Below are 11,268 nucleotides of genomic sequence, written 5' to 3'. Positions count from 1 at the left end.
CAGGATTCATTGATGAAGAGTTATCCTGCTCTGCGCTGATGTTCTTGCCATAATAAGGTCCTGCTGGCAGGATAGCTGACAGGCTTGGAGGAACATTGAGTTGAGCAGGAGGTCAGTGCTCATTTCCCCGGCTGACCTTAACCTTATCTTTTCAAGTAGCTCTCTAATTTGTTCCTATCTATCTGTGTGTCCATCAGCAAAACTGGAGATGGGACATTTTCTGAGTTCCTGTAATTGTAGATCACAAAATAAAAACACGTAATTCAAAATTTTGTTTCATTTTATCATTAGAAGACATCTTTATCCCAGTTTGATTTTTAGTTTAGTCCATTTATTTTGCTTGTTTTGACATTTACTTAGGTCTGAACATGTGTTTTTTTTCCCTTTATGTCTGTAGCCTCTCGTTGACAAAGAAAGAAATTTATCACACCACAACTTTTTTGTCAGATGGTGACAAAATAGAAGACAAAAGAAAACGGATAAAGATTTAGGGCATTTGTTTTTTTTTGTAATGTAAAAAAGAAAATGTCTAAACTCTCATATATATATAACAGCTGAGCTTTGATAGTGAGACTAACTTGTTGAAATGAATGACATTCAGAGACCATCTTGTCAGCGTTCAGGCTGCTCAGCCTCCAGGAAGAAATCCAGTGTTTGTAATCTTCTGGATTTTCCTCAAAGTCATCCTCAAAAACCATCAAAACACATGAATTCTGGCAGAAATCTTGGTCCTCCCAACTATAAAATGAAAGCTCTTTGTTTCTAAGTGTCGTCGTTTCTTAGGTCTGTTTGCAGTATTGTCTCTCTTGTTTGATTGACACTGATGTTCTTCAGAGGTCGACTGCTTCTTGTTTTAGGCAAGGCTAAAGGTCAATAAAGATCAGCATTAAACGAACAAAATAACATAAAATCACACAAGACATGCAAAAGAAAAAGAAATGCAAAAGAAAAAGATTAGATTTCTAACCAAAAAAGGTCAAATTTCTGAAATCGGAATGTTAAAACCTGGAGTTTTTGTCGTTGAGTCCTGCATGTTTTCGACAACTTATCAGTACCAGAAAGTAGCAAAACATTTAAAATAATGTAGGACAGCAATGAACAATGATAAATCTATTTTTTTCAGACTTTTTCCAAGATGATTCCTTAGTTCTAATTTAAAAATAAACGTTTGTTCTCTCTTTTAAAACCTATCTAAATTAAATTGCAATTCATTTTTCTGTCCCCAACACAGATTGGATGCTTTTGGCGGTGTTGGTTACGACCTGCGCCTCACAGCGGTCTGGGAATTGAGCTGTGGGGGGATAACGGTGAGACACGCGGGACGTCCCTGGTGGTGTTTTGTTGTGTGGACAGCTGGCAGGAGGCTTCTGCCAGTTTCACATTGAGAAATGTGTTGAAACCAGCCATCAGACCCCATTAACACCCTTCACTTTTTGTGTCTGTTTTTTTGTTTGTCACTTCTAGAAGCATATAGACACAAGGACAAACATTTTTGCTCTAGAGCGAATTCCCACTCTGCTGTCCTCTCAACCCCTGACTTCTTTTATTGTCATGAGAAGACGATAAGTGGTTCTGAAACATATTATGCTTGATTTGATTCGATTTGATTTGATTCGATTTGATTTGATTAGATTTGATTTGATTTGATTTGATTTGATTTGATTTGGTTTATTTAAACCAATCAAATAGGAATAATGCACAAAACAATATAGATGTATCAAACTTAGGATAATTAGACAATGTTTATTAATCTGAGTCTATGGCGTCATGAGTTCTAGTTAACTATCGGAATAAACGCTTAAACCAAACTAGTTAATACATGTGTGCTATATTTCCACCAGCGCAACCATTAGACTCGTTTCTTTGTATTTTTTCTTTCTTTCTTGTCTTCACTCAGATTCATTTAGGAGGAATAAATCCTTTCAGAGGCTCCGCTTTAAAAGAAGTGACTGGGAAAATCCTGTTCTCACAAAGGCGTCTTGCCTCAGTTTGTTCAGGTCAGATCCTTTATCATTGAATAGTTTTAAAACCCAGACGTTTTGGTTGAGATCAAAGAGGGCTTTTTTCAAGAAAACCCTTGGCCAATTTGGGATTTAAGGAAACTGAGAACTGAAGGCAAAAGACAAAAAAACAAAAAAAAAGGACAAGCAAGAAATATATTTATTTTTTTGTTTTTCTCACCTTTAGTCCCAATTCCCCATAATTCCCTCTGTCTTTTCTTTGGGGTATCTGATCCAAATTAGATGAGGAGCTTTACTGTCACTGCAGTATAATTATGACAGAAATGTTAGTGGCTCCCAGATCAGACACACAGAAATTAAAAACAGAACAGTCACTTCCCTGTGCGATCATAAAGCCATTTTAAAAAAGAGTGAGGTAAAGTGTACGATATAAGAAGACTAGGCCCATTAGCTCACAGTTGCTCAGTTTGTGGTAATTATTGCATATCTACTGTAACATCTTTGTTGCACTGCAAAATGACAGCTGGCTTCCATGTTTTTTTCTGTTTTTTTTCAAGCTTATTGATCCAAATCATATCAAGTGAGATGATGAAATCCGTTATTTTTGCTCCCCTTTATATTATGTTATGTAGCATCGGTTTAACACCATCTGGATAGCTGCTAAGTGGGTTGTGGATATATATAAAGAGGAAAAAAAATAATTCAGTTTTTAACTTTGTAAGCGCTTAAACCAGACCTGTCACTCCAACGTCAGCGAAGTCAAAACATTTGTAAAGTTTCATCTTTTCAGCATCAACTGTCATGTTGGTGACACTCTCGACCTTTTGCTGATGTCTACATGATCTGACAAACTCTGACAAATGCCCGGCTTTTTCTCTTCAGATTGCAGCATTGTTTACCAGATGTGGAATCTCAGCTGCCTGGCCTCACGACTCAAGCTCCTCGAGTGTGTTTCCATGGTAACCATATGTAGTGTTGAGAAGAGGAGCAAAGTAAAAGGAAGAAAGGCACCAAGGCTAAGCACTATCAATTTTTGTTTTTGTTTTTCCCTGCTCTCCTGTTATTAAAATGTTTTAGAAGTTTGGAAGATTTTGACGTTTTCTGAAGCTTTATTAATTTGGTTTGATTCATATTATTGGGACCCATGATTTAGCCTATTAAGGGGATGTCATTTTTATAAATCCAAATTATTCTAATGCCAAGAAATAATTTTTAGTAAAAAATAATAAAAAGGTGTAAAGAAATCTGTTCTAACAACTTTGCATTTCAGGGAAGATAAGATGGAGTCTGTTTGTGTTTGCTGATAAAAATCACATGACGTTGACCCAGATTTCCCAACAGAAACATACATGAGAGGCATGCACAGAGGCTTTTCAAGTGTGAACGTTGGCTGTGAAGTCAGAGACTTCATGAGTGCAAAGAATATGGATGGCAGCTTCACTACATTCAGCTGGGACACAATCAGCATTCAGGCAGACAGAAAAACCAACTTCCACCAGATTCCAACGAAGGACGGTCATCTTTCAAAGGAATTTGACGCTAGCTGAAATGTTTTTCACAAGATCGTGCAAAGAAAAAGCCTCTGGATCAATTTAGGTCACTATTGCTCACGTGCTATTGTGCAAACTAACTTTAGCTGTTTGTTTCAAGTAAATATTTTATGATAAAACAAATCATGAAATATTTATTAGTGCTGTGATTAGTTCTGAAGAAGAAGTCAATGCATTAAAAATTAAAACAGCCTGAACAGATTACACATTTACATAAACCTGACAGTTCAATCACTTTTTTTCTCCTGTTATAATATTTTTATTGTGGGATTACGAAAAAGGTGCAAAGTAAATTTGCACTGCATAATTTCTTGATACAATTTGCATACTGATGGGAGTGGAAGGAGGACTTTACGGAGGAAAAAAAGCCAGAATTCTGTGATTTGATTATTGATCCATTAGTACCATCTACAGGCGGTTGATAAAATGACACCATGTCTTTTCACTTCAAGTCAAATCAAGTTAGATGTGCGAAAAGACAAAAATAAGTAAGTATTTATCCAACTTCAAATACAGACTCACTACAAAAAGCCCAGGTTCCATTTACTCAAACAGCTGTTGTTTGAAACATTTAAGTTTTAATGGTAATTAAATTTGGTGATGTCTTCATATATATATATATATATATATATATATATATATATATATATATATATATATATATATACACACACATATATATATATATATATATATATATATATATATATATATATATATATATATATATATATATATATATATATATATTTATTTTTAAGACATTGCACAACATATTCAATTTGTACCTTTTCTAACTTATTAGTTCATGATGGGACAGGCAAATCCTTTTATCACAGACAGGGCCGGCCCTGGTCTTCCGGGGGCCCTAAGCGAGATTTAATTTGTGGGCCCTCTAACTGATCAGCAGCACCAACAAAACGCAACTGTTGTTGTAATATAAATGAGATATATCTAGTGCAGAATGTTGGAAAGAAGTGCCTTCACTGTTGTGCGTGTGTGCACAAATGTATAACTGTCTTTTAAGTAATAATGAAACAATAAGTTTGATTTGGGTTCCATATTGGGTAGATTTGAACTGACCAGCAGCAGCATCAACGTTTTCCCTTTCAACAGAAGATGTGGTGACAGGAGTTTCCTCTGCAGCTAAAAAACAAGAATCATTATACAATAATTAATGATGAAGTTAATAAAATAACTATAGCAGAATACTACTAATAGTTTAGTGGTTCGGTTAAAATCTGTGTGCAGGTTTTTCACAATGTCATGATCTTTTTATATATTTATGAAAAATAGATTGTTTGATTATATATTTGCACAAGATCATATTTATTTATTTATTAAGAACAGTTTAGGGCTCCATACTCTTCAGCCGCTGTTTATGGAAAAAAAGGGGTTATGCAGACACTGTTTTTTAAATTACTTTACATGCCACATGAGGGGATGTGGATGCTGCACCTCCTCCAATACTTTTTGATACTTTTTGAGAGCAGAAGAAAATGTTGGCTGACACGGAACTGTGCAAAACATCCTCATTATGTAGAACCAAAACTGCGAAATACAAATGAGAAAGAAATGTACCTATTTATAAATAATAAATGTGAATAATAATTTGAGTATAAATGGAAATATAAGCATTTATACACTTCTTATTCTATTATTTTGTATGTTCATAATTTTAAAATGAGTACATTTATTTTATTTGTCATTAATAAATTAGAACCTTTATTTCCTACTTGTATTTGGCAGTTTTGATTCTCCATATTCCATGCCAATGCAAGATTTTAAGACACATTGTTGAAAAAGTCAGACTACCAGACTGTCTATAACAGATAAACAGCAGTTTCTATACTGACGTAAACCGGAAAATGCAGAACGCACTAAATATGTGTTAGCAAAACAATTAAACAATACAATAACGTGAGTTAAACATTTATCAGCCATCACCGTTGTCGTTATTTAATCTTCTCTTCGCCGTTTTGGAAGGTCCTGTCTGACCTCATCCAGGAAACTTGGGTATCAGAATTATTTTAGAGTTTTCCATTGGAAATTACAACAAACGGGGTCGTTTATGTGCAAACTTCACCTGTCTTTCTAACTTTACCGAACTTCGGATCAATTAGTATTTTAAATCGCGAATGCACAGAAATACTGGATAATGTAAAAAATATGGCCCCATCATCCTCCAAACTTACCTTGTGATTGATGCTGAAGTTGTTCATCTTTTTTCAGCTCCTGATGGATAAAGTCTCTTTGGCATGAAGTGCTCTTGTTGTCGCTTTGATCAGCGTGACAAAATGAGCTATTTTTTTTTCTTTTCTCAACTTTATTGAAACAAAATGCGCTCGTAAATGCACACTGTGCCAGGCTCAGATGCAGTGATGTTGGCCAATCGTTGCTGAGAGTGGCGTAACGTCATTATTTGGGTTGCCAGATTGGTTCAGGTTTGTTGACAAGGGGGATCATTAAAGTGCAGCCAACTTTCTTTTGCACAACATTCACAGCTATGAAATAGGTTGCCAGATTTGGGTCTTTTTTTTATTTTATTTTTTCGCCACTTCGGGGCCCTGGTGATGTGGGGGCCCTACGCGGCTGCGTAATTCGCGTATAGGGAGGGCCGGCCATGATCACAGATTAATTGTCAAATTGTAAAAATTGTGAATGGCATTTACACTTTCCTTTCCTTACATTCAGGTGCACTCAAGCATAATCGGCTCTTAACACTGTGTTCACAGCCTAATCATTATTTTTTAAAGGAAACAATTAATTTAATTACTTTTTTAAATAATGTTTTACTTTTTTAATAAAGTTTTTATAAATTTTAAACTACATTTCAGGGAAACAAATTTAATTTATATGTTTTTCTTTGTTGGTAAGTCTGTTTTTACTTATTAGTTTGATTTTTTTTTCTTTCATTCCAGTTACTGTCTGCATTTTCAATAGGAACTATTTGTGACGTGCCAAGGTTTCCTGTCGACCGTAAAAAGTGACGGAACGATTACGCTGCAACAACGCGCACCTCACCGGTACACCAGTAGTAGTGTTTTACTCTCGGAGATGCGGGGCTTTTTCTTTTAAAAAAAACAACAACACTATTTTTGTATTTCATTTTCCTTTTATGCATCTTCACTCGGTCTGAAGTTGGACTAAAACGACCATATGAGCTCGTTTATCGTGCTGGAGATCTAATGATCTAATCAGAGCTAACCATTGAAATCTCTACGACCGGGTTGGTGAGACTCAGCATTCATTGTTATTTTCTTTCACAATAAAACCAGTTTTCGGTGATTGTTTGCTTTCGAACATTTGTTTTTTTCTAACCCGTCTATAAAACTAGTTTTGTAATAAACGTAATCATATTTTTACACATTATGAAAATGGCCGACATGATCATGTTGCACTAAACATTAGTGAAATACCTGCTAAAATGTCCTTTCTTTTTCTGTAAACCCTTAATAGCTCCAGTGAAGTGTTGGCAAATCCAGAAGTTGTTGATAAACAATCATGACATCTCTGGTAAGTTCTGACTTTTTTTTAATGATTATTTTTATTATTATTAACATGTAAAATGTTTTCGTTTCATTTAAGCTATTTTAGCCCGGCAGCTTCCGGTTACAGCAGGAAAGAAAACTTTATTAATCTGCGCTACAGAAGACAATGTTACACGAATTTATCAGTGGAGACTAATTGTAAAGCCTGAGTTGCATGCAGGCAAAAACTCATTCAATCAGAAGGTCGCTGATCTTATAGCAAAACCTTTTTTTAATAGAAATTCCACATTATTTGTTTGTTTGTTTGTTTGTTTACCATCTTCCAGGGGGGCAGCAGTGCTTCGACTACAGAATACACAGTGAGAGTCCCCAAGTGAGTAAATGAAAGCAGTAATGTGTTAGTAATGTTGACCATAACACAGAAATGACACCGTTATCCTTTGAAATAGTAATGTTTTGCATCATTCTGCCCTAAATTTGTCAACGTGTTACTTGACTCCGCCTTGCAAAAACAACTCTTTTTATTTTTTTATTTATTTTCTTGCCCCATAGAAATACAAGCAAGAAGTACAACATCATGGCTTTTAATTCTGGAGACAAAGTCAACTGTTCGGCCTGGACACAGGTGGGCTTCATGTCTTCTTTTTTGCTCCAGTAAAGTAAATCTATATTTTAAATTTGGTTATAATTAAAAACAATAAGATCTCTTAAAACATCCTTAGGAATTCAGAAATTTGTGACAAAATACAAGGGAGTACGGATTAATAAAGCAACTGCGTTTTATGACATATGTGGTACTAATGATGTTTTTTTAAATGTATTTTTTGTATTGAAATGTGGTGCCTCTTGGCCAGGTCTCCCTTGGAAACGAGATTTCTAATCTCGATGGGACTTCCCTTGTTTGATAAAAGTTCTAAAAAAAAAAAAGGTATTAAGTTAAATATCCTGCTTTGTCACTCCCCCAGGCTCGCATGGAACGCGACCTGAGTGCTCGGCGAATATATGGCGAGGAGGAGTTACCAGAGGGAGGGGCAGGGAGCGAGTTTGGCAAAAAGCAGCGCGAGGAAGCGCGGCGGAAGAAGTATGGCATTGTGACCAGAGAGTTCAAGGTGGAGGATCAGCCGTGGATTTTAAAGGTCAACGGAAAAGCAGGAAAAAGGTAAAGCGATAAATGTTTCTATTTTTGAAACTTAAGTACATTTTTTTTTTTTAATTTACCTGCAGGCTTTCTTGAAGTTATGACTTTTTTTTCTTCAAATAAAGAAAATCAATAAACCATATTTATTTAACCGTTGTAGAAAATGAGCAAATACGTCTTCGTACTGAGTAAGATTTGGTGTAATCCTCACCAATTTTTAACAAAATCTGTTGGTGTGTTTTTTATTTTTCCTAAAATGTTTATTGCAGCAAGATTCTCCTATGATTCCAGTTCTACAATCTTCAGTCTGGCTATAATATTTGTCTTTCTGCATCAGGTTCAAAGGTATAAAGAAGGGCGGCGTGACAGAAAATGCATCCTACTACATCTTTACGCAGTGTCCTGATGGAGCCTTCGAGGCTTTCCCCGTTCACGGCTGGTACAACTTCACGCCGGTGGCGAAGCACCGAACTCTGACTGCAGAGGAAGCTGAGGAGGAGTGGGGCAGGTTAGCAGAGCAGCAAGCTGGACTTGGAGAATGCCTTTTGTGTTTTAAAAGTCATTTCCTTCTTTGTCCAGGCGGAACAAGGTGGTGAATCACTTCAGCATCATGCTTCAGAGACGCCTCCGGGAACAGGAGCGGGGCGAGGAGGATGACGATGACGCCGACAAACCCGGAAAGAAGAAAAAGAAAGGGGGCGGGAAGGGTGGAGATTTGCGAATTCATGATCTGGATGAAGACCTGGAGATGAGCAGCGACGACAGCGACAACAGCATGGGAGATGGTAAGGATCCATGCAGCAGGCTCCAGAACTGTCAGGGCGCTCAGCCCCTTCCTCCAAACGTCTGTCAGCTCATTTTCCTCACCTGCAGCTTCCGTCTCTTCTTCGTTTGCAGATGGAGAAAACAAAGCAAAGGCAAAGAAAGACAAAGCCAAAGGGAAAGCAAAGAAAAAGAAACAAAAGAGCAATGAGAAGGATGCCCTGGAAGACAGCGATGATGGAGACTATGAGGGTCTAGAGGTGGATTATATGTCAGATGAAAGCAGGTGGGCTCCTCAGCGTATTTACCACATATACATATTAAAGAAAGAACATGTTTTTATTTGGTCTTTTTAGAAGAACAAGTCTGCATTTTTGATTTTCTACGTTCTTTGAATTCAAACTAAAGCTAAATGCGTGACACTTTTAGATCATTTGTTTCCTTTTTAGTTCAGAGGAGGAGCTAACAAAGGAGAAGCCAAACAAACAGGAGGAGCACCCTAAAGGTTTTTGTTTTTACACTAGGAACATTTAGCTGTTTTTTTTTTAAAAAGGACATTTTATAGAGAAATGAACGGCTACCCTGTTGGTTTCTGCTCAAATAGGCATAGATGAGGCATCTGAGAGCGAGGAGGAGAGCGAGGAGGAGAACCAGAATGAAGAAGAAGCAAAGGAGGAAGAAGAGGAGGAGGAAGGAAAGAAGACTCCGGTTCAGGTGGAAAAGAAAAAGAAAAAAGGTATCAGTTATACAAGTTTTTTTTTTTTAAATGATTAGAGGTATCTGAGGGGAAAAAGTCATGTAGGCTCATTTGTCGCAGACAGCAGCGGGGAGTCAGAGACTTCGGACGACAGCGACATTGAGGGAGAGACGGCCTCTGCTCTGTTCATGGCGGTTAGTTTTGTTTTTAGTGTTATTCCTCTTTAAGTATCATGTTTCTTTTCAAAAGGCATCAATTTTTCCAGAAGCAGATTTTACGTTTTTTTGTTCTTGAAGTCTCAATTTCCATGTATTTTGACATGAAACTTGTGACTTTTTATTTTTGAGTCCACATTTGGATTTGCTCAGCTGCAAAGAACCATTGGTCACTTTGGTAAAAGATCAAATCCTTTTGATAAAATGGCAATAAGAAAAAATCTATTTTATGTGCAGTTTTGACCTATAAAAGAAACATTTATTGAACAAAAATAAAGCAAACTGAGGGGGAATCGGATGTTCAGCATGTAAACTTAAAAGCGTCACCCCTCCTCTCTTCTCAGAAGAAGCGCACGCCCCCCAAACGTGCGGCAGGCCGCGGCTCTGCAGGCAGCTCCAGGACCAGCAGCCGTCCAGGGACGCCCTCCATCGACTCCGGCTCCACCTCCAGCACGCTCCGGGCAGCCGCCAGCAAACTAGAGCAAGGCAGGTTTTTGCACTCGGACACGTCTAGGAACGTGACCTCGAACAGGACGACCCGTGTCAGCACAGGTGGGGACTCCTGTTTTGCTGTTGTGATCAAACCTCTGCTTTTTACAGGAAAGAGACCGCCACAGGGTCCTAGTGCCGACTCGCCGGCGGCCAAAAGGCTTAAAATGGAGCCCAGCTCTCAGAGCCCAGGACCCTCAGGGAAGAGTACACCTCAACCTTCATCAGGCAAATCCACCCCTAGTTCAAGGTACTTTTATCCTGCACACCGCCACACGTGCATTCTGAATTTTAACAAATGATTGAGTTGAATTAAAAGAGCATTTTTGTAAAGAAACATGAAATACATTTGTTAGAAATGTGTCTATAGGATACCTTCATCCGGATTGAGTTTTTGTTATTCGTCTGTAGTCATTTAACTACTCCAGTTGCAGGAAGAGTGGAATTATGGGAATAAAAAAACCAATATTGATACTACTAACGTATCAGTATAAGTTTGAGTCATATTGGATTTCCCTCTCCAGTGATGTGCAGCTAACCGAAGAAGCGGTTCGGCGCTACTTGATCCGCAAACCGATGACCACCAAAGACCTGCTGAAGAAGTTCCAGACCAAGCGTACGGGTTTGAGCAGCGAGCAGACCGTCAACGTGCTGGCGCAGATCCTCAAGCGTCTCAACCCGGAGCGCAAGAACATCAACGACAAGATGCACTTCTACCTCACCGAATGATGGCGCTCGTCAGCGACCCCTGGCTGTTGAGCCGACGCGTGGGAGGCCGCCGCAAAAGTCCGAATCTTCTACATTCGGCTGTCGTTGCCTGAAAACTTTAGCGCCGAGTCAAACCTCTGGACTGTGTTGTGAAAATAGTTTAACGTAGAATTTTGGATTAAGATGTTACTCCTGCTTTTTGTTCTTAAATCTTCTGTAATAAAATGTTAATTTCAGTTAGTTTCTTGGTCTGTTGC

The 11,268-nt window shown here is 37.9% G+C and overlaps 1 protein-coding gene and 1 long non-coding RNA gene across 3 annotated transcripts; both read left to right on the top strand.

Moving 5' to 3' along the window:
- Positions 1 to 2,977, top strand: LOC144994291 (uncharacterized). Its single transcript, XR_013657746.1, has 4 exons — positions 1 to 111; positions 1,232 to 1,307; positions 1,898 to 1,997; positions 2,844 to 2,977. It is a non-coding gene; the product is annotated as an uncharacterized LOC144994291 (long non-coding RNA).
- A 3,509-nt stretch (positions 2,978 to 6,486) lies between these two features.
- gtf2f1 (general transcription factor IIF, polypeptide 1) lies at positions 6,487 to 11,247 on the top strand. 2 transcript variants are annotated; one of them, XM_011493838.4, is made up of 14 exons: positions 6,487 to 6,744; positions 6,971 to 7,027; positions 7,329 to 7,375; positions 7,555 to 7,627; positions 7,968 to 8,161; positions 8,478 to 8,648; positions 8,720 to 8,925; positions 9,038 to 9,188; positions 9,352 to 9,407; positions 9,507 to 9,638; positions 9,720 to 9,793; positions 10,159 to 10,300; positions 10,415 to 10,553; positions 10,828 to 11,247. In XM_011493838.4, the coding sequence occupies exons 2-14, from the start codon at positions 7,016 to 7,018 to the stop codon at positions 11,030 to 11,032; spliced, it is 1,602 nt and encodes a 533-aa protein (XP_011492140.2). In that variant the 5' UTR covers positions 6,487 to 6,744; positions 6,971 to 7,015; the 3' UTR covers positions 11,033 to 11,247. The 2 variants fall into 2 exon arrangements, with proteins under 2 accessions (XP_011492140.2, XP_004085475.2); XM_004085427.5 differs by having other exon boundaries at positions 6,491 to 6,740.
- The last annotated feature ends 21 nt before the right edge of the window (positions 11,248 to 11,268 follow it).

The sequence above is a fragment of the Oryzias latipes genome, chromosome 8 (genome assembly GCF_053564925.1).
Source record: "Oryzias latipes strain Hd-rR chromosome 8, Olatipes_Hd-rR_3.1".
Taxonomy (NCBI): domain Eukaryota; kingdom Metazoa; phylum Chordata; class Actinopteri; order Beloniformes; family Adrianichthyidae; genus Oryzias; species Oryzias latipes.
Note: the sequence above shows the minus strand (reverse complement) of the source record. Positions and strands in the feature narration are given on the sequence as shown.